Source organism: Mustela nigripes, chromosome 3 (genome assembly GCF_022355385.1).
Source record: "Mustela nigripes isolate SB6536 chromosome 3, MUSNIG.SB6536, whole genome shotgun sequence".
In the NCBI taxonomy this organism is placed as follows: domain Eukaryota; kingdom Metazoa; phylum Chordata; class Mammalia; order Carnivora; family Mustelidae; genus Mustela; species Mustela nigripes.
The window spans coordinates 144,319,936-144,346,403 of record NC_081559.1 but is presented as its reverse complement, the minus strand read 5'-3'; the positions used below and the strand labels follow the sequence as shown (position 1 = coordinate 144,346,403).

Below are 26,468 nucleotides of genomic sequence, written 5' to 3'. Positions count from 1 at the left end.
TGCTAAAGGATGCTGAATGGTTCTTCTCTGTGGGATCTACCACTGATATATTAAATATACATTTCTTTATGGGTTCCGTGTCTGCCTCCCCTGCTAGAGGGTCAGTTCCATCAGGCCATAGCCTGTGCTTAGTTCACCATATCAGGAGACCCTAAAAAGCACCTGGACATCCCAGATTCTCAATTAGTTGTTGAATAATTGATTGGATAAATTGTTTTAAGAGGTCAAGGAAGGCTTCCCTTGAAAGTAGACAGTTGAGTGTTGCAGAATAAGTCAGCATTTGCCAGACAGACAAGACCAAGGAAAAGCATTCCAGACAAAGGAAATAGCAAGTGCAAGATTTCGAGGCAAGAAAGCTCACTGGGTTGGTATAATCGTGTTGCCCTCTTTTGCCCTAGGCGTGTTGGGGACTCCGACTACAGTGATGGCGAAGAGGACTTTTACTACACGGAGATCAAGCTCAACACAGACTCAGTGGCAGATGGACTGAGCAGCCTGGCTCCCGTGTCACCGTCTCAATCCCTGGCTTCGCCTCCCACTTACCCCATACCAGATTCAAGCCGAACAGAGACTCCTTGTGCCAAAACTGAGACTAAACTGATGACACCCTTGAGCCGCTCAGCTCCCACCACCCTCTACCTCGTGCATACCGACCATGCTTACCAGGTGACGGGCCGAGGACTGTGAAAGTAAAGCTTGACCCCTCCCCGCCAACCAAAAGCAGTAGCATTCTGCCGCGCAAGGAAAGGGTTACCTGGTGGGAAAACAGCATCACAGAAGTAGCCCAAGAGCTGAGTTCGTTTTTTCTTTTTCTCCTTTTAAAGCCCAGATCTCACACAGATGGGACCCTATGGGCTCTTGGATTTCCCAGTACTGATTGAAGATCCAATCCCTTAGATGTTGTCATAGGATTAAAATCCTTCATATTGTAAAGATCTCAGAAGGGTGCCTGGCCCACGGTATAAGTATCTGTTAAACAAAAAATAAAATAAATGAAAAGGTGAGCACTGAACCGCTTTGGCACAATGACATGATGGCCACACACCCCAAATCTGGGACTTCCTACCCCACCTTCTAAAATGGTAACTATGCCTCACAGATAGAGGAGATTATAGTGTTCCCCAAATCAACAGTGTCAGCATCACCTGGGAACTTGTTAGAAATGCAAATTCTTGGGACCACTCCAGACCTGCCAGGCAGAAGCTGGTCTCCTTCACTGGAAAGTCTGATAAGACCTTACAGACCAACCCTGCAAAGCTCCTTTGTCCCCTCAGCAATTATTAACTCTTGTAAACGTTGATTTGTTTTAGTGACATTTCAAAACATTCAAGTTTTAAGAAAACATTTTTTTCATAATTCTCAACCACTTTGTGCAACTTTAAAAAAAAAACCTCCTGTCTGTGTTCTCCCACCCTGGTTTTATAAACACTTTCCATGTAATTGAATAGTTTTCAGTTACATTGAAGCACCAACGTTTTTTAATCATTCTGTTACTGTTAGGTGTCTACTCCTTAGTCTATCCAGTTTCTTCCACTGTCATTAGTAACTCTACTATGCACACCTCTGTGCCAGTAGCTTTTTCCCCTGCTTTAAATTCCCAGAAGAGTAATTACTGGGTCAGAGGATATAACATGAACAGCTTATGGCTCTTGCAAAGTATTTGCCAAAATATTTTCCAGCAATGCCAGTTATAAAACCACAGACACCAGCAGCTACATCTATAATTAGATGTAGAAACTTGTGGAAGAAACAACCAGCCACTGATTTACTAGACTTACGCTCAAGAGCTTTGGAATGGAGCTAATTATTAAATTAGTTGAGGCAATAAATTTCATTCCTGACTCTTGCTATGTTGGTCGAAAAGAATAAATAATTTCTTTGTTCTTGTTTGTCAGTGTTGCATTTAGAAACACAGGCTCGAAATCATGGGCCTGAACCGATTTCAACTATGTTGTTCATCTCTGTGAGAGCTGGAACACACAGTAGGGGATCTAAAAGGTCCTTTCCAAACCATGTATTCACAATATTGGGATTGCTCTATTTATAGACATTAAAAATTATCAGCATGGAAAATGTTAAAAACATAAGCAAATGAAGAAAATTCATCCCCTAATCCCAACAAAAAGAAGCCCCTTGGTTAATATTTTTTGTATGTCCTTCAAGAGTTTGTTCTATGTATGTATACCCGTTTTTTAAAAAAGGTGGGGGGTAGAATTTATTTTAATACTGTTTTTCTTGTGCTTTGTTTTTGCCACTTACTATATCATGAACATTTTCCCTTGCCAATAACTATTCTTCAACAATGTCAGGCTCTGTGGATATATCATGATTTATTTACCCACGTCCCTATTATTAGACATTTGCATTTCCAGTTTTTAGCACCCTAATACATAGCTCTGCAATGAACATCCTTGTATCCATTGCTTTAGAATTAATTCTAGAAGTGGCATAGCTAATATAAAGAATACTAAGAATTTTGAGATATTTTGCCAGATTGCCTTGTACCAATCTACCAAGCATTGTAACAATCTACCTACATGGCATCCCTGTATAAGATTGTTTCTTTCCTAATTTGATAGTGAAGCATTGCGTTTTACACACAGATATGTCCTAAAATAGGTGTATGTATGTATAATAAAATTTCTCTTCAGAAACCATCAAAAACCATCTGCTTTTATTCCTTAGATAGCTTACTGAGATACATAGTAAGTTTATTTCTAGCTATTCTCTTGGACTATGTTTACCTCCTCCCATTGGATAATTAGTCTAAGATATTAATCCAGCTGAAACCATTTTCGGGGCCCAGCTGAGGCAATGATAGTTTAGGACTGTGAGGAGAAATGTTGTTTCATAACAATGTTCTCCCTTTTCTGTTGGACAGGCCACGCCCCCTGTGACCATTCCAGGATCAGCCAAGTTCACCCCCAATGGCAGCAGCTTCAGCATTTCTTGGCAGTCTCCTCCAGTTACCTTCACCGGCATTCCAGTAAGTAGAAAAACAAAAAGCCAGAAATCTGGTCATCACTGTACATAAATTTGGGGAACAAATTATAAAAACATGCAAGAAAAAGACAAAACTCAGAATGCCAGAAGTAGTCTATTCCTTAAGTCACTTGTAAACACCCGGGTGCATATTTCACGGTCCAGCTTAGCCCAGCTTGTCTGTGGAAAAGGTGTTATGAGGAGCATTTGAGAAAACTAGGGGAGTTGCAGCCGCTGATAAACAACTTGTTAAAAATGTGTCAAGATTTTTTTGTGTCGGTGGTGTATTTGTATGTTTCCAAAAGGCTTTATAGAATTATTTTTTGAACTCAGACGCTGAACATGAAAGAAAAGGACCCTGTCCATAAATGATATTTATCGTTATGAGTAACTTGATAAAATTTATGACTTTGAAATTATTGTTTGTAGGTGTGTCATTTTGAAAGGTTCAAAAAAAATCCCATAAATTGAAATCTTTTTTTTTTTCTTCCAAAGCTTGAGTAATCCATGCTGATCGGCAGTCTGAAAATAAGAGTGCTAAACTATGCAATCAGGTTTAAGTGGTATATAAGCATTGATTTGACATGGTAAATGATTGCTGTCTGATAAGTCACCATGAATTAACTTGATACCTAGCCATTCGTTTAAAAATGTATTGGGTCTTTTGTAGCTTATCACAGAATATCCACGGACCTACACACTGTTGATGCCTACAGTGGCTTAAAACTCCTGATAAGGTTCACAAAGTGGCTTATGATAACAGACACTAACCCTATTTTCTCCTCTCCACCCCTCTCCCCAAGGACCTCACAAAAGCCTCTTATTGTCAATCAGTGGCGACTTTCAGCGGTTTCCAGAAAATACTAAGGGCTCCTACAGCACTGATAAAAATGGAAGCAGCTCAATCAATTATGCTGTGCTCTGTTGATGAATACTTTTTAAATTTCCTAGGAGAACAGCCAACAATAAAAAGCATCCCACTGGCAGCAATTTGGGAATTTGTGGCTACCAGAAAATACTCCTGGAATTTGGTTTTTAAATAACGATCGAGGATCTAGAGTAATTATGAAAGTCACCTGCTTTGTCAAATAGTAGTAATGGCTGGCTAGTCTGAAGGACAGAGAATGCAAGGAGGGATCTTGTAGTAGACATTAGAAGAGAGCATGTAGGTATCCGCTTTGTTTCCGTCAAGAACAATGATGAGCTGAGGAGGGTGTCAGAGGTTAACCATCAGTCCTTTGGGGGACTTCGACTTTTTTATTTTTTTGATAGACATAAAAAGACCTGGAGTGGCTCTCAGTATCACTTTCGAGACAAGCCCTCTACCCTAGAAAGGCAGCCACAATTACAGGATCATAGAGACCCACTATTCTGAATCTCGTTAATTCCAGTCTTTGATTTGAGAATTTTCGAGAGCATATACCGTATTTCTCACCTGGAGTACAAGCAAGTGTAGCGTCTGGCTGGAACAGCCCAGGTCAGACTCCTTTTCAGATTACCTCTGTGGCCAACCAAAATGGAATTTCTTTCCTTTTGCTTTCTTAATTAAATCATCTTCTGATGTGCAGAGAAATCACTGAGTGTTGGATGACCAGCTATGTTTCTCCTAAAGTTACTAAATGCTTTACCCAATAAGATACCAGCCAGGATACCCTCTTCTTCTTTCTTTCCAGGAGCAAGATCTTAACACTCTTCCTTGTTGTGGATACTGTGTATCTCTGTTCTCACCTCAATGCCTTAATTGTTCAAAGACCCTAACTTCATCAGTTCCCCGGGACAGTCTAGACCAGAGCTTTGACAGAAAGTGTATAGAGTGGTTGGGTTAACTAGGTATCCCACTAAAATCCTACTTGCGCTTCTAACGTCCTCTTTCACCACGGAATTCTCCATCTGTCTGGTTGTGTCATGTTTCTGCCAACACTTTAGACTGTTTTAGCTGCCATTCTTATTTCAAGGGAAGGGAATGCTATTTTCCCAGGCTTTGTTTAACCCTAGAGAAAAGGCTCGCTATTAAAAATGTTCTTTATGTTATATACTGTCTATTGAGGCTTGAAAAAACATAAGTGATTACTGGTTGCCTCCTTCTTGTGGGAATTGGACCGTACAGTGCCGCACCACAGAAGCATACAATTGGTACGTGTCTACTGACTGGGTATCCCAATGACTATCCCCAAATTCTCCAGAAATGCTGTCCCCATCTCTAGAAGACGTGGAGCCAGGCAGACTCTAAGAGCGTATGAATTCCTACCTTCTAAACTAGTGTAATAGGGTTTTGAGAAAGAAGCTCTAAACATTTTAAATTATAATGAATTAGTATTAGCGCAGTCCTCAACTGTATCCAAACGGAAGAACAAAGCAGTTCCCATTGTATAAAATGCTCTTTAAAGAACATGTTTCTCTTTGTACTCCAAAGCAAATACCCTGAGCTTGTCAACCCCATTTAAGGTGTGCTTCCCCCCCACACATACACATCTTGGAGACCCGGTATTGAAGAAGGGATGCTTTTATATGCTTCCTAGAGAATGGAAATAATTTCCGTCGGGGAAATCCCAAGGTTTGCAGGATTTTATTTATTCATTTGCCTACATAACATTTCCTGAAGGGCGGGCTTTAATAAGTTCCCTGGGTAAGACGTCTTCGCAGAGGCGTGGAGTGGAGCAGGCTGTTCTGCATAGCTACAAACGTGACTGGCGGGGCAGTGTTTTCTAGCCGAAGGCTGTAGACATAAGAGTAGGGAGAAGACGCTCATTAAATAGAGCATTCTTTGAGCTGTTTTTCCCAAACGACCACACCTTTTCTTCTAATTATCCACATTCTTTTCTCTGTCTTTTCGACAGAAAGCTGAGAGTTCTTTACCCCGAATGAGTCTGCTTATACTGCCATCACAGGATACCATAGACTGGATCACTTTAAGCACCCAAAATGTATTTCCTCACAGTTCTGGAGGCTAGAAGTCCCAGATCAAGGTGCTGGCTAGTTCCAGGTGACAGCTCTTTCTGTGGCTTGTAGAAGGCCACCTTCTCACTATGTCCTTATCTTGTCTTTTCTAGTAGTGGAGGTGGGGGGAGGGGTGCTGGTGGGTGGAGAGAGAGGCCTTGGGTATCTCTTCTTATAAGAACACAAATCCTGTTGGATCAGGGTCCCAGCCTTTTGACATCATTTATCTTTAATTAATTCCTTAAAGGCCCCATATCCAAATATAACCACCCTAAGGATGAGAGCGACAATATACGAACTGGGGCAGGGTGGGGGAGGGGACACAAACATGCAGTCTGTAACAAGCCCACACAACCGAGAGTGAGTCGACCTGCCATCCAAGGGCTATTCCAGGAGGGGGGTCAGGCTGGAGGGAGGATCTCCAAACCTAAAATAGTGTGCTTAATTATCAAACGTTTAGCTGGTGTTTTTTGTTTTTGTTTGTTTGTTTGTTTGTTTTTGCTTAAGAGAGTGAAAGCGAGAGAGATTATGGAGGGAGAAGGAGAAGCAGACTCACTGCTGTGCAGAGAGCCCCATGTGGGGCTTGATCCTAGGACCCTGGGATCATGACCTGAGCTGAAGGAAGCTGCCTAACCATCTGAGCCATCCAGGTGCCCCTAGCTGGTTTGTTTTTTATTAACACCTTGAGGGAGGACTCAGAATAGTATAAGAGGTTACAACCAAGACAAGGAACATCAGCTTCTCCATTTGAGAGACAGAAGATCCCAAAGAAAAGAAATTTCCCCAACCTAGTTACAGAGGGACACAACATTCTTTATAACTGCTCTGGGTGTGAGGCTCAGATACAAACCCTGACTCTGGCGTCTGCTGTCTGGCCAGCCACAGGATCTCTCTTAAGCAATGCCCTTCACTTTAAACCACCCCACAGAATTGTTTTGTTTTGTTTTGTTTTGTTTTTAAGATTTTATTTATTTGACACAGAGCACAAGTAGGCAAAGGGGCAGGGAGAGGGAGAAACAGGCTCCCCACTGAGCAGAGAGCCTGATGAGGCACTGGATCCCTGGACCCTGGGATCATAACCTGATCAAAAGACAGATGCTTAACCGACTGAGCCACCCAGGTGCCCTGCCCCCATGGAGTTGGATCATTGAGTCCAGTGCCTGGCACTGGCTAACATTATGGAGCATTCACTATCTTGCTGCCTGTGATGTGTCCCACTGGTATACTATACCTGTCAGAAGAAATGTACTCTCCCTATTCAGGACTGACTGATATAACCCATACCTACCCAACACAGGGGAGAAATCAGCCATGATTTTTGCAGACTAGTGTTCTTCAAACTCTTCCGAGGTCCCACCTAATCAGCAGCAAAATGAGAGGCATGCAGAGGCCTGTGTGTGAGACACCATCACTGTGTGAGCTGTGCCATTCACAGCAAGCCAGCCAGGAATCACTCTCCTGAAGCCTGGAGGGCCCCAACACCCCCATCCCCACCTAGACCCATGGGGGCTGCCCCAAGCCCTCCACCAAAGCCCATGTCAGGAGCTGAGTCCTTAAGGACTGAAGAAAAACTGTTCTCTGGGGAAAACATAAAATGGAGATTATACTTTAAAAAATTTTTTTAATTTATCTATTTATTTAGGAAAAATACCATAGAGTACTCTCCAAGTCTATTGCATGCTTTATAGACCATGCCCCAAAATAGAACTTAAAAACAGTTAAGATATAAAACTAAAAAGACTTAAAAATTTTTTAAAAACCCAAATAGAGGGCGGCTGGGTGGCTCAGTGGGTTAAGCCGCTGCCTTCGGCTCAGGTCATGATCTCAGGGTCCTGGGATCGAGTCCCACATCGGGCGCTCTGCTCAGCAGGGAGCCTGCTTCCTTCTCTCACTCTCTATCTGCCTGCCTCTCTGCCTACTTGTGATCTCTGTCTGTCAAATAAATAAAATCTTTTAAAAAAATAAAAAATTAAAAAAAAAAAAACCTGAATAGAGATTGAAATGGGGAGACTGCCGGGCGAGATAGCTGACATCGTGCTATGCAGGGCTTTATTTTAGGGCCCATCGTATTTCCATCAGCTCCGCAGCAGGATGATGGAGGAGTGGCAAGAGCAGAGCCTTGACCTCACTCAGAACTAGTGCCAAGGTCAGCTGGTAGGAGACGACGGCCTGTGTTCAAGTACAGGCCCCACCAGTGATGATGCAGCACAGACCAAACTTCCCCACTGCCTTACGGAGGACGTGGACACGACAACACTACGATGGACCCGAGGGTCGCAGTGAAAAGGAAGGCAGATAGCTTTCCAAGGCCCTCTTGTTTAACAAGTCCTCGGTAAACTACTACTACCACTCCTTAGAACACTGGGAGGTTCTGCAAGCCGCCTCCTGGCTCCATGTCTAAATTCTCTTATCTACAAAATTCAGATAGCCGCACTTTGCTGGCAGGATGAAAAGAAATGACACCTGAAGGAGCAGCCTGGCCCTCACGTTTGCGAGCACTAAACAAATAACCGTTCCCACGCCAGCTGCTCCCTTCCCTTCCACCCTTAGCCCCTGCTAAAATAAAAAGCTTTCCACCATGATTGTCTTGCTATTAAAAGTCTCAAGGAAAATTCACGAGTTAGGTCGTATTGGTCCGCACACAGAACTGAGTCACAGCCAATACGTGTAAAGCGGGTCCCGGCTTCTGCTGCGTTGTGCCCCCATAAAACCCAGGACTTGGGTGGATTGGGAGGAGTCGCTGCCAGACAGGACTATGCACTCAGGCCCCGAGCTTCCGAGTTAAGAAAGCCAGAGCAGGAATAAAGACTGTAGTGAAGGGTTGTTCCTCCATAGTCCTCAAATGGTATCTTTGGAATTTTCGAAAGCCTGGTCCTCACTCCTTCCTCAAACCAATCACATCACCAGTTTTCCCATTTCGGTAAGTGGCACCCCTCCAGCTGCTTGGGCCAGAAGCTAGGATTCACCCTTGACTCCTCTTGATTCATTCCTGATTCTTCTCAAGATTTGTCTTCCTTTTTTCCCATCCTTCAGCGAGTGCCAGACTCTGCCTGATTCTGCCATGAATCCGGCCGCTTCTAACCTTACCGCTGCCACGCTCTCGTCTAAATCATCTTTCCCCCCAAATGGCGCAGAGCTCTTAACTAGACAGCAGGTCTCCTCTCCAGGCTGTCTCCAATTCATTCTCAAAGGAGCCACAGGCATCTTTTTAAAGCATTAATCAGATGTCTCACTTTCTTAAAATTCTCCAATGGCTTCCCTGGCACTTAGAGCAACATTCAATTCAAATTCCTCTATCAGGGCGCCTGGGTGGCTCCGTTGGTTGGGCGACTGCCTTCGGCTCAGGTCATGATCCCAGACTTCCAGGATCGAGTCCCGCATCCGGCTCCCAGCTCCTTGGGGAGTCGGCTTCTCCCTCCGACCTTCTCCTCTCTCATGCTCTCTCTCACTCATTCTCCCTCAAATAAATAAATAAAATCTATAAAAAAAAAAAATTCCTCTATCAGCCAGGAAGCATGACCTGAATCCACCACCTCCTGTCCTCTCAGCTCAGCCTCCACACAGTATCTTCTGGCCCCATTGGCACTCTTCAGTTAGGAGGTCTCTGTCATTGCTCCCCCTTTCTCCAGAGTGCCCTAAAGAAAAAAGATAACCTCTCGGGGAGCCTTCTCTCACGGCCCTAAATAAGTCTATGTCTTCTCCCTTAATGAGGCTTTGCCTGTTGACCTATTTTTACTTTCTTTATGCACTTATCACTGAAATGATCTTACTCGTTCGTATTTATTGTCTGTATTATTGTCTGTATCCCCACTAGAATGTATGCTCCATGAGGACAGAGACTTGGCATTGTTCACAGCTAGGTACCCACATTCTAGAAGGGTGCCTGGTACACAATAAGAACTTGAGAAATACCTGCTGAATGAAGAGCGCCCTGTCATCTCATAAAAGGGGTGTGACGTAAAGACCACTAAAGACCAATGGTACAGAATAATTCAGAATCATGGCAACAGTTTAAAATGTTGGGTTTTTACTTATGTGTTTAATTTTTTCAATTAACATCTAGGAAGATAGCACTGATGTCTGTTCCACTAAATTGAAAGAAAATAAAAAATGCCAATACCTGTACTAGAGAAATTCAGTTCTAGAAGTATGCCTTAGGAATGTTCCCAGGACTGTACGTTCCAGGACTTGTACTTCGATGGCCATGCTGGTCTTTAGATAACTAAGTTTCTAAATTCATCAAGTTTCTGCTCCTCTACAAATGGCAATGCTCTATATTTACTTGAAATATCATTTCTCTTTTCTTATAAAAACTCATTTTTCGTAGCGGTTGAGAATCCCAGGTTCTAGGACGATACATAGTGTGATGAGAGCAAATGATGCAAAGGGTCTAGCAAGAAATGTAAGGGGCTTCAAAAGCCAGGCGCCTCCTGTTCTTGGGACTGAGAAGCAGAGGGGTACCAGGGTTCAGACACATGCTCCGGCATCAGGTAGAGATCAATATAAGCGCTGGCCCTGCCATTACTAGTTCCATGACCTTGGCCAAGTTTTACAACCTTGGCCCCATGCCTTGGTTTCCTCATCTATCAAGTAGGAACAAGAATAGTACTTGTCACGTGGGGTAGTTGTGACAATTAAAGCCATTGTCCGTGAACCTGGCATGTAGCGAATGCCCAGTGAGTATTTCAAGGATGACCTTTGTTCTTGACTTGCTTGGACTCTTTGCTTCCAGCCTTTATTCCCATTTGGACCCCACCATCTGCTGTGTGGATGTTTTATGCAAGAAGTCATTTATATAGGGGCTGTAATGATCTTGTAAAGCAAACAGAGAGCCAAGGTCCACGCTCTGTCATTGCTATTGACTGGCTATATAATTTTAGGTAACTGTCCTAACCTCTCTAGGGTTTGTCTTTTTTTTTTTTTTTTAAGATTTATTTATTTATTTGACAGACAGATCACAAGTAGGCAGAGAGGCAGGCAGAGAGAGAGAAGGAAGCAGGCTCCCTGCTGAGCAGAGAACCCGATACGGGGCTCGATCCCAGGACCCCGGGACCATGACCCGAGCCTAAGGCAGCGGCTCCAACCCACTGAGCCACCTAGGTGCCCCAGGATTTGTCTTTTTTAAAGATTTTTATTTTTATTCTCCAGAGAGAGAGAGAGAGAAGGAGAGAGAGATAGGCAGAGGGAGAAGCAGGCTCCCTGAGGAGCAAGAAACCTGATGCGGGACTCAATCCCAGGACCCTGGAATCATGACCTGAGCCAAAAGCAGACACTCAACCCACTGAGCCACCAAGGCATCTCTAGGGATTTGTCTTTTTTTAAAGGTAGATCATGAGGCTTAGACTAGGTGAGACTATATTTTAAGGTTTTGAATATTATTCAGGTGAGAAAACATTACTATGGGCAACTTGGAATACATATGTGAAGTCATGAGGATTTTTTAAGTATTCATCATTGCCGAGTCTTTTCTGTTCGGGGAGCATTTAAATTATACCACGAGCATCACCCCTCTGCATGCTAACAGGTGTCTCTGTGAAGGAAGCCCTTCATTTCCATGTCTAATGTTGACCACTGCCCATGTGGCAAAGGCTAAACGAAAGTATGGTGAGAAGAACCTGCCCCATCAACTTTGTTTTCATGTCCTTGCCAGGTGTCACCAACACATAATCATCTGGGGGGCACAGGAGAGCAGAGACAGCACACTCACACGGTCTTGTCCTCACCACCCAGAGGGACCGTCAGCCTGAGGTATGACTGCTTGAAATGCCACCTCATCTCAAGGGAATTAACTGAAAAACAGAAGAACAGCAAGGAGAAGGGAAACCAGAGAAACCATCTTCCATAAACTTTCCCTGGAATGGACAAAACGCCCTTTCTTTTGTGGCCATCATTTTCTCCACCCATCGATTACTAGCAAAGAGTTGTTTGGGGCTGGGGATGGTGGCCAGGGGGGAACAGTTTGCTGTAGGTTTTCTCAAGGAATAGGCAATGGAGATTACTGGGTCTATTTAAAACCATATATATGGCCTTACCCTCTGTATTAAAAGAATTTTAAGATACAGTTTTTAATACAGATCAAGAAAAAACACCTCCAATTTTCCTTAACCAGAATGCTAGAAATTTGAGGAGGAAGAAAGCACTGGAAAGCACATACTTAAAACTTAAAAGAATAAAGCTCTCTACTGCCATTTTTTGCATGTACCTGTTTAATTCATTTTGATGGAGAGGGACATGGCCCCAAATGGACAAGCAGAAGCTTCAGAGTTACAGTAGCCAATAGTAACAGCTGAGCTTGGTGGCCGGACAACATCCAGCAGGTGCTCAAGTCCAAATCTAGCAAGAACCCCTGCTAGTTTTGTTAATGCTGTTTCTGGCTCTCTCGAGGGCTCTCAAGCCTTGCAGAGAAAGCTCCTTGACTGCGCCCCGCCCCGTACCCCCCAGCCTAACTGCTCCTTGCTTGTCTTGCAGGAAACCCCGGGGAGAGGGCAAGAAGTGCCGCAAGGTGTACGGCATGGAGAACCGGGACCTGTGGTGCACGGCGTGCCGCTGGAAGAAAGCCTGCCAGAGGTTCACTGACTGACCCCTGAGACCACCGAGCCGGCGGCCCGCCGCCCCGCTGCCCTTGCCTTCCACGGCAGGCTCTGGAAAAGCGCTTTTTCTTCCGAACAAATTCCACTTGAAGCCCAGGAAAAGCACTTCCAGGAAACTTGGTGGAATGACAGCGAAAAATAAAATAAAATAAGGTCACCACCCTCACTGCTCTTGCTGAGAACCCAGCATCTGGCAGTTTTGTTTTGTTTTGTGTTTTCCTTGAAAAAGAACAGTCTTGGTTTTTTTTTTTTTCCTGCTGTATGTCTAGGTCTGAAAACTGCAGACTCCGTAGCAACTGAACCAACAAAGCCTGTTTGACCTAGAGAGGAGGCATATTTTGATAAGCTTTCTGAATAATGCCATTTCTGAGATTTTGGGGGACATATTAAAAGAACAAGAAGCTCCACGTTATTCGGTGGCATCTGTACAGAGGTCAACGCCTCCTTTCCTTGTGAACAGCATTCTTCCCCGACCTCTCGGAGCAGTGCACATCATGGCGTGTTGCCAGAAAGCTGAGCACCTGGGTATCTCTTCTCTGTCTCGTTTGTCCGTCTGTCCTGTTTCCAAGATGGGCCCCGCTTGGAACCGCCGCGGCGCTGTTGGCCGGCAGGGCCCGGAGGGCATCCCCTCGCCAAGCGATCACCAGCAGACTTCAGCCCCCAGCTGAGCCCAGGACATCCCACCGCGGGCACCCCAAGGAGTCTAGCGGTCTCAGAAGCTCTTCCCCGGGGGGCGCCTGGGGCCCGGCCCCGTGCAGGACCCGCGCGGGCGGCGGCCGTCCGGGTAAGCCTCGATGCTTCTTTCAGGGACGCGGGGCAGTCGGCGGCCCCCGGTCTGTGGGTCACTGCTCGTCTGACAGTGTCCTTGCCAGGACAGCGGGTCAGCCGGCCTTCCCTCCAATCTCCACCCCGGGCTGGTTTCAGAAAAGGTAGAGAGAGCTCGGACTATCCCCGCAGGTTCGCTACGCACGGCGGAGCACACCGCCCACGTCCCCATCTGTTCGGAGACGGGCGAGGTCCGCAAACTCACATCCATTCTGAGTGCACTTTCATAGGTTGTATGCTTTAGCGCGTCCGGGAGATGGGCTCGTGACCGACAGAAATATGATCTGGGTACATGGGAGGTCCCAAACTTTATTTTTCTTATAAAAATATTGGAACTGTTGGCTAAGAATTTGCTCAGAGGGGAACATACAGAACACCCAAAGGAAAATGCATGTGGGTATAGGCATTTCTCAAGCTAGTCGGACCAGGGCTCTCACTGTGTTTCCTAGCCTGCTACGTATGTACATATGTTGGTTGGTTGCTTGGTCGGTTTTGGTGGTAGTGGTATGGAGGAGGAGAGTTTATAAGCTCCTCCACCCTACTCTGGATTGCCCTGCGAATGAGTTCTTTCTCCTATACCTATGCAAAAAGTAGTAAGAGCACCTTATGGGGGCGCTGTGTCAGGACGGAGAGCCTACGATCAGCCATAGGAATGTTCGATGAAATTGCACAGAAGAAAGTTTAATATATGTTGAGAGATTGTACATACACTTTTCGTTTTAAAGCTTTGAAAGGAGTCATCTAGTAATAACGAATATCCTTTTCCTTTTATAATCGAGGGAAATAGAAGGAGGTTCCACAGTATCATATCCACAACCTGTGTGTTCGAATCTTTTTGGCGAATTTATTTTTTAAGCTTTCATGTGACTTTTCAAACATTATTCCTTGGGAGGGATCCTGTCTTCCTCCATTTATTTTTATTTCAACAACGCTTATTTCAAGAGAGCAGGAAAAGAGGAAAAGAGCTTCATTTAATTTCATGTCAGGATTGCCAATCAGGAGTAGCTATGGCACCAGTTATAATGTATGTTTTCATATTTACAAGGTCAGCCAGGAAAGGGCTTTTTTTTTTTTTTAAAGGAGGAAATGTATTTGCATTCTCAGTCCCAGCATGTCTTGTCTCCTCCCTGGAATCCTGTTGCTCTACCTGTAGGCACCCTCTGCTATGACTTGATGCTCCAGCCTGAGCTGCGGGTGGGCTGGGCTGCCTTGTGGCCACAGTGAGTCCAAAAGGGATAGTTGGCTGGAGCACAATCCCCGCGCAGAGGTTTTTCTCTTCAGGGAGGTTCCCTGGCCCATGATCCTGGGATTAAGTCACTCATCAAAAATAATCAAAGTGATGAGGGGCTAAATCCATCCTCCCTACCCTCCAGAACTTTGGAACATAAGGAGGGAGAGGTCTTCGCCAGGGAGCAGTCCTGGAATGAGGTTTTGTAGCTGGACCCTAGAGATGCAGGCCATGATTAGTTCTGAGCTCTGGCCTTGGGGGGGTGGGGGTCCAAGCTCAGTCTTTACCTGGTTTGTAGCCAATGCACAGGTGCAAGCAGAAGTGTAGAGCTGAAGGCAAATTGCCTGGGATTTTTTCACCTTTCTAAAGCCTTCTTTACACATACTCTTCTGCATCTCCTACCTACGTAGGGGCTCCTTTCTGCCAACTGGCTCTGATCTCTGTGTACCTTCTTCTCTGGTATCCAGGTGTGCACAGACTTTTCCTGCACACACACACACATCCATTCTTTGTACCAAGGCATGTCATAAATAGAGAACCACCAAAATTCACCTGGCTGGCCTTGGGGAGTGTGGGGGGAGTGATTAACTTAATGCAAACCACCCAGAAAGCAATGAATTGCAATATATAGCTCTGGTTGTAAGAGCTAAAATTAAAAAAAAAAAAAAAAAAAAAAGACAGAGCTATTTTGTTATATTTTGGAATTAAATGAAGTGCCAAATTAAGCCCAACATTCATTTTCTGCCATTGCTGTGTTACCATGTTCTTTTGTGTCTTCATTTGGCGAGGGGAAGCAGAGGATGGGTGGAAAGGGCGGTCCCACAGCATGACTGGTTAACTGAAGCTCCGTCCATCCCAGGGACCTCAGACACCTGCGTGTGCAAAAGGAATGGCAATACACGGATTCTGGACAGAAAGTATTTCTAAAGAAGGCGTGCTGTAGCCTTTTGACCTTTCTCTCCCTTGATCCCCTCCGTTCAGAAAATAGTTCTCATCTCTGTCTAAAGAAGGCATCTCATAGTAATGGACGGGCATTCTTCAGGGAGCTACAAAGCAAAGAGTTCATCAGGCTGTAGTATTAAGACTTAGTCTTTCCCAGTGGATATATACCCAATCTGTGGGAAGCAGTGTGACAAGTTGGAGACAACATGCAGGTAGCAAGTCGGTCGGTTGGGGACCAGAGAGATATACAAGAGGTCTATGGACATCTGGCTCCCACTCATCTTCTTAAAGCTGGTCGGCCAGGGGGGACTGTTTCTGGGCACCTCCGAGGGAGCTGTCATGTGGTCCCCCAGGAGTGGCTGCCAGAAGCAAGAAGAGAGCTCCCGGAAGGGAAGCAGCTTTGCCCAGGGATACAGGACCTCACGCACATCTCTAGGGGGCACAGATTTCCCGCCCCCTTTCGTGCTGGTGAGTTTCCTCTCTTGGTTGGGAAAAGCCAGTGTCAGGAAGAAGGCAGCTGGTTTCCACCTGAGGGCATGCCCAGATGCGGAGTGCCTGTCAGTCCCGCCACGCGCCAAGGTGCCCTTCATTAGACGATTCCCTGTCGTAACTGTGCTGCCCATGAAAACTTGCAATAGACAAGGATGGGGGTTACAGCTCTTGGGCTTTCCAAAACCTTTCCCCGGGAAATAGTTACATGAATGTTGCAAGAGATTTCTGAAACTGAAATGCCCTCTATCAGATTTCAAGATCTTTTGCGTTTCAGTTGGCTGTCTCCAGTGTCACACAAAGCCACACTTCTGAAAGCCACGTTGGGCTCTGAATTTGCCGGCGCGGCTGAACCCATTTTCTCCTCCTTCAGACTTCATCGGAAAAAGAAAGAGCAGCGTTCAATTGAGAATGTTGAGAGAGAAGTGGCAAGGATTGTACCTACAGGAGAGAATACCTTGAGAATAGTAGCAAAATACTGTAAATAATATTCATTTCCTCAGGGAAAATTAAAGGGTATATAAAAGAGAGATCTGGAGGATCTTAAGACTAGAAAGACTTTTATTATCTCTAGAGTCTTTTCGGGTCAGAACTGTTTGGTGTTTGGGGGGTTTGTTTTTTAAGGAACATGATAATTATTTCAAGGCAGATTTCCATGAACTGGACCACACCAACTTTCGGAGATGTGCAGGAATGCTGTATGAGAAAGAGCTATTTCTTTGTGGCTGACGGCAGCCTGAGGCTGACCTTTGAACCCCAAGCACGCTCCCTGGCCGGTGTTCATAGACTCATGGAAGGCTTTTTCTGAATGTAATTGTGAATACGAAGCCTTGGTGTTCCTCTTTCGAATCGGCCGGTTGGATGACTGCACGCAGAATCCCGTAGGTGAGAGCTGTTAAAGACACGTGTTTTGTGTTAATGGCGTGTTAAGGAACAAACTTCCACGGACTTAATGCGGACAAGGTGCTGCTTTTTCTCATGACCCTGTAGAATTTCTATCGACCACATCAACTGTAGCGTTGACCTGTACGAACACAGGGAAGGATCTGTGCATACAAATGAGTGGGAACAGAGCAGAATTCATGAATATGGATGAAGATGTGGATCCTTTTGGAGAAGGCGCTGGCTACACGGGTCAACTGGAAATTTCATTTCTCTCAGAAAATAACCCTACCAGCGGCACACCCCCCTCCCCATTCTCAGACCTGTGCGGATTCCTCCACGCTGGAACTGTGTCGTTGTGTCTTTTTGCATTGTAACTCGTCAAACCAGAAGTCCGTAAATGAAATGAGATTAGCACTTTTAGGTACCAAGTGTATGATTAAGTAATGCACACCAATAGATCAAGAAAGTATAAAATGTATTTAAGACCGACCGGTTTGCTTATTGTGACTGACTTTGAAAAAGCCCGTATCCAATGATATCCATGCTTTAAAAGGTGTATCTATCCTGGGACCGGAAATCAAAAATGGGAATTTTACTTCTGGTCCTGTTTTGTAAATAGTTCCTTTTTTTTTGAAGACAATCTCATGTTTTATACCTTTTTCTGTAGGTCTGAGAATCACAATGGTAATGTGTTGTGTCAAAAATGTAATCTTAAATACGATAATAATTGTAATTCATTTTCCAAATAAGACAAGGATTATACCGCTTTAGGCTTCTACGATTCTAAGAGACATGACACTTTTATAATAAGCATTAGTACTTAACTTCTCAAGTTAACAGAACTGGAAATATTTTACAAGATGCCGTGTTTTGTAATCACAAAGAACATGAACATTTTGTGGGAAATGACCTTGGTTTTATACATTGTAGCTTATTTTTTAAAATACAGTATTTACCAGACAGGAAGTGTTAGTATTATAAGCAATTCCTGCTCTCCAAACAAAGGGCTATGCCTCTTTTAAGCAAGTGTTTAATGCATATCTTTTCAATGAACCCTCTGCAGCAAGGGTAGAAATGCAGATCAGACGGAAAGAGTATTACAAGAGAGTCAAGCTAGCAACTGCTACTCCTTTTATCATTGCCAGTGTGTTTGCAAAGTATGATGGAAAAAGACACGGTAAGAATCATCCTATGTATCTTAAATCAAAAAAAAAAAAAAAGAATGTTAGTAGATATGCTTGCAGGCAATGGGAGAAATATTCTTGGAAATTCTTTAGTGTAAAATGAGATTCTGTCACAACGACAAGCTCACCACAAACCTGCATTTAACTAGCAAGTATCACTGGGTGGTAATTTCCCAAACCACGGTATATAAGCCCAAAGATAGAATTTTTAGGTGGTCAGTGGTGTTTAAAGTAGTTTTTCCTCAGCACTAACTCAGTAACTTTAATTTCCTTATCAAAGCAAGTGCTTGATTTGTCACGAGAAGAACGAATAGACATGCAAGGTTGCGATCAGAAAGTCACTGTATTCCCAAGAGTCAGGAAACAAGGGAGGGAGCCATGGCGAGTTTACTAACTGCACAAATAATTTTGAGCTTTGCCAAAAGCATTTCATAATTCTGTACAGTTTTTTTCTAGCCCACTCACTGTTAAGAAAAAAAAAAAAACAAGCATCTTTTCTTTCTAAGATTTCAGTAACTCAAAAGCTAGACTAATTAGCAGTAAGCAGATAACATCAAAAGTAAAGCTGGGATAGAATGACCATATACCCATTGGGCAACTCCTATGAAGTGGTCAGAGAGTCACTCAGATCTTGCTTTCAAATAGGCTTTAGAATCTGCACACGTGAGGACTAGAAATGCGTGGAGACAGGGGAAACCATGTACAGCCTCAACTCCTGGTCTCTGAGATGAGGCTGTCTACAAATCTGTATCTTCATTCCCTTGACTATCTCCATTGTTCGCATCAAATCCCCAAGAAGTGCTTATTGCTGTCTGGTTTTGAACCAATGAGTCTTGCTTCTTTTTGAAATAGAAGCTTCCTAATGGTTTATAGCAGAAAAGCCAGGCAGGATCTGTAAACGAACGATTCAGATCAGGTAACACAGGGACACTACAGAATGGTGGAGATGCTGGTAAACCAGAGAGCTCATGCCCCCGTTGCGTGGGGCACCCAGCCTTAGACAATCAGAACCATGCAGAAATCAGGCCCAGGGCGACTAGATCTTCTGACTTGGAAGTAAGATGTTACCAGACATTTAAGTGTTGACAGCTCAAATTCTTGGCCAACACTCTGCAGACCAAAGAGAACCTACATATGGGCAGAGGCAGCCTCTGGCCACCAGTTTCACCCGCTGGGGAAAGCACATCTCACATCTCACGGCCACTGGGTCAGGTTCGTCCCTCAGGCCCACAGACTCACATGTTGGCACAATCTGGGCCACTAAAATCAAAAGAAGGGAAAGAGGTCAGTTCTCCCCAGAAACCATTCTCATGGAAGACTTGAATATAAAAATAGAGTCTCCTTAAGCTAGCCTTGCCTCTGATCAAAATACTCTGAAGTACTATCCAGCTCTCCCTCTGTCCCCTTCTGGCCTGCCGAGGCCATGCCCCAAAGCATGGAAGAATGGTCATCCCAACTTAAGTTCTCACCTACCGTGACCACTGTGATGAAGGTCTGGCAAAGAGCAGCCTCGTGCCTTCAGAGAAGGCAGCCAGGAGCCCCTGGAGTTTGAGATAGCACACTCTGCCTCCTTGTGCCAAAGCCCTTTGCCAGCCCCTCTACACTCCTTCCCACTCCATCCTGCCTCAAGAGTTTTCATGCCAGGGTAAGATTTCCATTGTTTCATCTCCCCTAGAGCAACACCCTTGCTTCAGAACCGGGAGATATTTTAGAGTGTCCACTAACCCCCAAGATGGAGTTTTTCCACCCAGAAAACCTTCGCACATTTGTCTGAAGGCAAAGACAAAATGGGAATGAATGGGTCATGGAAAAAATTAGAAGTTGCTTCTTTGGCTCCGATGGACTGTTACTTAGACTATATCTTACACCAGAGTCCTGATGGTATTGGGATAATTGCTAACCCTTTCACATATATTATAAAGCATGTTTCTTTCAGATACATTATTTCATTTGACCTTCCGAAGGACCCAGTGTAGAGTAGGAATATTTGGAATCACCTCCAAGGCCAGCCCAGGATAGTGTTAAGCCCGTGAGTCAGCCCTGTCACTGCCAGAAGGGAGGAGAAGAAGGGCTTGGGAAAGCACTGGGTCAGACTGATAGCATCTTCCAGATGCTAAACCTGGAAAGACCCAGGGACCCGCCAGGTTCTCAGCCCAGGATCTTCAGCATAGAAACCCAAGTGTACACTCATTCCCCATTGTCACATGCAAACTTAACCAATGCCAGCAGCACCCCTTTAGGCTGCTGCCATGCCCGTACTCCCCAAGGTCTTACCATCTAAATGGTTAATCATAGGAGTTTCTGAGCTAATATGATGTTCTGAGTAAAAGTTTTGACTCCTTGGGAAAAAAATTACTTTGCTGCCACCATTCAACATTTGCTCTCCAGGTAAACGGAAATCATTGCCAGAATACTGAAAAACAGCTCAAATTTATTATTTTTAATGATCAAATCCAACTCAAAGTTGGAAATACCCATGAGATGGTGAAGTTGCATTTAAATACGAATGCAAATGAAATGACATTGTCGAGGCCTGAGATCTCCATCAGGGTGAGTGACTAAAAGGCTGTCCAGTAATGAACAGGTTTCAAGGGACCCTTCTCCCTCTACTTTACCAGGCTTCCCATCATGACTTTAGGGTGAAGCCACTCCCAGGGAGTGTAGTCATGGAGCTAGAAGGGACCTAAACCATTTTGGCCTGCCACCTACTTGATTAACAGGCTTTTTGATAAGTGATGTGTTTGCTCTCTGTCCGAGAATAGAGGAGGAGGAGGAGGAAGAGGAAACAGCCAAGCACTCTCCTCCTCTTTGGGGAAGAAGCCCGTTCTGCAGGAGTGAGCACTGGGCCCCAGTGGCAGGGCTTCGTGAACAAGCAGGAAGCGGAGGTTCCAAAACAAGATGACTCTAGACTCTGAAAGAAGGCGGGATTGTGAATTCAACGCTCAAATCGCCATCTTTGTTTTTAAAAAATGTTCTTTCCTATTGGGCACCATTCACGTCATTATTAACAGCCAGCTTCCGAAGAAAAGGGCCCCTTTATTTATAGTATGAAAATGCTAAAAATGAATTCTTGAGCATAATTAACTGTTACAGTTGCTTACGAGGGACAATTCCCTAAATTTTTAATTCAGAAAATTCACGAGAGTGGAATGTAGCAACTCCTGAAAAAGGCAAGAGAGCTGTCATTAAAGAAAATTTTCTTTCAAAAAAAAAAAATTGCTCATCTGCTTCCTTCTGAATGCTTTCTACATCTCTGACTCAGGAGGAAAACCAGGACTCTGGAGAAGAAATTGAGCGTAAAGAGAGAGAGAGAGAGAACAGTTCCCATTCTGGTGATTAGTCTTAAACACCCTCCCTCGTCCTCCCCACCCCCCCATCTTGGCAACCATCATCTCCTGTTCGCTTGCGTGACCTTACTGAGGCCACACTGTTATTATGTATGTTCCCTTCCAAAAATTCCAAATTAAACACCTTTGCTTCTGTGCTGCTGACTTCTCACTCTTAAAAATTAAGGTCCAAGGGGATAAATAGGACTGTGACTTGTACGTGAGGCTCAGTCGGTGAGGCTATCCTCTTCTTTCCAAGAAAAATTTCCATCCGTCTGAACAGCCCCTGGTGATCATCCAGACAGCAGGTCAGTCAGCGCCCAACCTGCGACACACATCACAACACTCAGACAGACTCGCTGACAAAGGACAAGGCAGATCTCTAATCCCTTCACCTGAATTCTAAAGCCCTCCGCTCTAGTCACCCACCAGGCCCTTCCACGGGGAAAGCCAGCTGTGTGATCAGACCACCTTGGAAGGACAGAAGAAGGGAGCTTCACATTTAATGTCGCTGGGCCCTGAACTCTGCCCGCAATTATACAGTCTGAAAACTGACTTGGCCTTTATTGTGTGAAAAGTAGGTGACTCCCGCAAGGTATAATTATTTTGACTTTATATGTACGCAAGGAGAAAGCTACTCCAGTCTGCTCTCACTGGTAAGCCCCTGTGCCTCACCCTGGTGGAGCTCTCTTCCCATGCTTTGGGCACACATGACCAAGACAGAGAGGAAAAAGGGAGAGCTTTTGGGGCCAGCAATGCAAGAGCTGGAATTACCCCTCAGGGATCTACAGTGTAGTGTAATTATAAACTGCCCCCCCCAAAAAGATTACAAATCCTTGCTTTGCTTTTTATGCCTTTCTATTCTATTCTCTGCTAATTAGAAATCAATGACTGTGACTTGACCAAGCCCTGTGATAATATAGCAAAGCCCCTTCTTCCAAAGTATCCTGATGGTCTGGGGAACCTCTGTGATCACTGGTAGAAAGCTTTAGAATAGACTTAGATTTTTAGGAAAGAACTCAATACCCCCAAAATGTTCCATGACTTCAATAACTGAAAATGCTCTGGGTGTAAAACAACCCAGAAATGTGGATTATATATGTTTTTAAAAAAAAAAATGCCATTAATCAATATTTTCCTACAACATGACCTAGAATTCCTATTTTTATAATTAATGGTTGGATGATGATCAGCCATTTAAACATATGCTCTCTGGAATAACCAGATACTAGTGTAGTTTCCAAAGTGTTTCATGTCTCAAAATCTATATACTTAGAAGAAGAACTCAGGATAAGTAAAACTCGCTAGGTCCCAAAGGGTTCATGACCATCATCAAATGCAACTACCGAGTGGCCTACGGTCATCTTTCTGAAAAGAGAAGGCTGGGGAGCGAGAGAACAACAGTAATCACAAACCCTCCGTTGCCCTTAGTCCACGGTAAGGTTTAAAAAAAAAAAACAAAAACAAAAACTCTTTTAAAAATTAAGCCATCTTTCAAATCGTTTTCTACACCAAATCTAAAAATGTTAAAACAAAATTATAAAATATTTCAAATGGGGTATCTAGTGGAAATGCTGTCAGTAAGAAGCATCGCTTTTTAGTGCCCGCAAAACAACGTAAAGCGGGAAGGAAGAGAAAGCAGCAGTCCTTCCTGTGTGATGCTAGTGGGAAAATGACAGGAGTTAACCAGGCATTGGGCGCTAATTCAAAGGCAATGTGACGATGCTATCTGATTTTGAGAGATCTTCTGAAATACAACCTTACCGCCGTTTGGAGGTAAGGAAGTACTTGCTTACAAAAAAGTCTTTAATATTAGTGAATGAATGTATAAAGTTACAAACTATGCATTTTCAAAGAGTAACGTGTATTTTGTATCCAAGTAAATTTTTTCACAAAGTTATCAGAAACACAAATTACTCAAAATAAACTTGAACACATAACATGATGGGAATGTGGGACTCCCGTCTCTTTTCTTCCAGCTGATATTTTTCAAGACAGTGCATTGAAATTTCAGACTCTAAACAACTTCAGCCATTAAGGTAAATAAATAGGAAATGGTTTCTATTTCACTTCTGAAGCAGAAATGAGAAATGCTGGCTGTAACAAAACGTGCCCGGTTTTTTGAAGGTGGATCTTCTAGTAACACTGGATTAACAAGCAAACAAAACTGCGCAAGGTGAAGATGCATCACATTGGATAAATATAGCCTAGGTCATGTCTGTTGTGTTTAATTCTCACTCTGAGAACACAAATTACTTTCCAAAGGGTTTGGGTGATAGCGTTTTGGAGAACAAAATATAAAAATGCTGTCCATCAAATCATCAGGCTTTTTTCAAAATTACATGGAGATAATTACTTATACATTTCTGGAATATCCACTTAGAATATACACACGTTTCTTCAGCCTTCTTGTTGATTTTTTATTTCCATGAAGCTTTTCCCCTACTAACTCACCCTTTCTCCTTAATCAGTACTTTGTTACTCTGCATGAGAAACACCTTCTTTTCTTTCATCTGACAGTGTTGAAATAACTCCATTTCTCTACCATTCTAGTTCTCTTCTATGTCCGTTGAGCAAGTTTCTCAACTGTTTGTAGAAATATGGAAAATACGGAAACACGCACTTCTAAACCTGGTACTTACGGTTATACTGGATATGTTTGCTACCTAGGTAGACCTTTTTGGGGTTGGGGATGTGTCTTTTTATATGATTTCTAGCCAAATGCCGATGTTCTGATACTACATTTCTGAATACCTATCTGACTGTAAATACAGCCTGTGGACGTTCAGGTGAATACCGCTTGGACGTGACTGTTCCTCGGCCGTGCTCCTTGCCAGCTTTTGGCCCATTGTACATAGATTTGTTGAATGTTTAAATGACGTTGTTTTTTCTAAATGCTGTTCTCTAAAACAACTTTTTGAATGTTTTTGCTTTCCATTGTTTGGGACTTTGTGTGTTGGTTTAAAAAACAAAACAAAACAAAACAAAAAAAAAGGTTTCCTAAATATTTCACACCAGGAAAAAGATTTCAAATAAACTGGTGCTAATTGAAATAGAAGATAAATTTCCGATGTGAAGACTTACCACATGAGACGTTCACACCAGGTGAACTAAACTGCACTTTCCCGAGGGGACAGCTGGTGCCTCCCTTCTGTAAGCGTCAGGAGGACCACTGAAGGTTCACAGGTTCTGTGGCCCACTGAAGTGTAATGCATAAAAATGGCGCTGTCCCCGCAGTGTTGAGGATTTGCCACACTGGTCCTATGGAAGCATTTAGGTAGAAGTAAAGGCTTAGAGTAAGAATCAATTTAGTAATAGTCTTCTGGTCTTTGGACTTTCATGTTCTGTAATGCTTAGCTGTAACAATGAATATGGTGTTGCCAATGTAGTCTGCCATCATCGTTGACCTGTACTTACTGCGTGTATGGTTCTACCTTGGGTTGCACTGGCACATGCCAAGCGGGAACACTGGACTTTCAATAAGACCATCCTGACTTCTACAGTGTCCACACAGATGAATTTAAATGCACTTGTAACTGGTTAATTACCATGGAGTCTAACTTCCACTTAATAAAAGTTTTTGTGTATCTGCTTCTTTTGGGGAACTGTTTATTTAAGTAAAGGGTAACTAACTTATACCCAAGAAAGTCTCACTGAGGACAGAGGGTTGGACGTTTTACCTACAGTTGTAAAAAATAATTTAAAACTAAAGGGAGGGGGCACCTGGGCAGCTCAGCTGGTTAAACATCTACCTTTGGCTCAGGTCATGATCTCAGGGCTGTGGTATGGAGCCCTGCACGGGGCTCCCTGCTCAGTGGGGAGTCTACTTCTCCATCTACCTCCTGCTCATGTATCTCAAATAAATAAAATCTTTCAGAAAAAGGAAAGAAAAATAAAACCAAAAGAATGTCTTCCCCATATCAACATTCACCATCAAGGCTATCTTTATAAATGTGGAAGAGACATCTGTCTTCTAGAGATCAGCTCCAGTAACTACAACTCAAACCCATTCCCTTGACCATGCCTGCCCAGGTAAGTCAGCTGCTCACCCTGTGCCGCTAGACCTATTGTATCAGACAGGCAGACACAACCTGGCAAACAGAGGAGAGGATACCTGTATTCTTGTGCCAAGCCAGCCTGGAGACTGTTCCCCAGCCCAAGGCTGGGTCTGCTAGAACTTGATATAGTCACCTACAAGAGCCAAGCATATGTATGGGTGCATCGAGGTAGCAGGCTTTGGAGTTCCACGCACTTGGGCACAAATCTAAGTTACGCCTCTTGCAAGATAAATAACTGGACGAGTGATTTAACCCTATAAGTGCCATCCTCATCATGGAACATGATAATAAAAGAGAGGAAGAAGATTTAGCCTAGCTTGGGTAGTATCTTTACCTACTTCTCGTCCAATCCTCTCCTTGGCTTGGGATTGGTGGGGAGGACTATGATCTCTTTCCTACTGCCTGGTTCAGAGAAGGTCCCACATCACAGGGTGATTGCGAGAATTAACATGTCACCAATGCACGGAGAAGTAGCCCACAAATGGAAACCAAAATACTCAAAAACTGGAACCCTCGGACATCCAGAATGAGTGCTTAAAAATACCAGAATTTTCTTTTCGGTTTCTTAAGATTCTTTCTAAAATAAAAATGTCCTGGCTTAGCAAATAGCTTACACAGCACATCTGGATGTTTTCTCGGTTACCCCGATCGTCATTATTTCATCAGTTCCTAGAATGAGCAGTAGAGACAGAGCCCTACAGCTCAGCCTATTCCCGAACTGAGGGGCTGAGGGTGACGACTGGCCTCCCCCACCCTCCCTACCCTGCCCCATGGGTGTTCTGTGTCTCTAGGGACTAGTGTCCTACGAGCCTGTTGTGACTTATCTAAAACAGAGCTCATCTCTTTCCTCTGTTTATTGGCGTTCCTCTATTCTTGAACCAGAGGTGGGTGGCTTGTCAACCCCATCACTGCTTCCCATTTCCTCCCAGTCATCCCCTTCCGTGCTTCTATTCACTCTCATCTCTTCTGGCTCCAGTCTCTCCCCGGAGTCTGAAGCCACTGCAGGGACAGCTGGGCCCCGT

The 26,468-nt window shown here is 44.0% G+C and overlaps 1 protein-coding gene and 1 long non-coding RNA gene across 2 annotated transcripts in view; one reads left to right on the top strand and one right to left on the bottom strand.

Annotated features, from left to right (window-relative positions):
• ZNF704 (zinc finger protein 704) overlaps positions 1–24,983 on the top strand; it is a 237,691-nt gene extending 212,708 nt beyond the window's left edge. The window contains exons 6-9 of the mRNA XM_059394771.1: positions 399–666; positions 2,882–2,986; positions 11,570–11,667; positions 12,388–24,983. Coding sequence (XP_059250754.1) covers positions 399–666; positions 2,882–2,986; positions 11,570–11,667; positions 12,388–12,499 — 583 coding nt within the window. The 3' untranslated portion in view covers positions 12,500–24,983. The remainder of the gene's footprint in view (positions 1–398; positions 667–2,881; positions 2,987–11,569; positions 11,668–12,387) is intronic.
• Positions 16,826–26,468, bottom strand: part of LOC132014115 (uncharacterized) — a 24,979-nt gene continuing 15,336 nt past the window's right edge. Inside the window, exon 3 of the long non-coding RNA XR_009403219.1 lies at positions 16,826–16,885. This is a non-coding gene — a long non-coding RNA (uncharacterized LOC132014115). The remainder of the gene's footprint in view (positions 16,886–26,468) is intronic.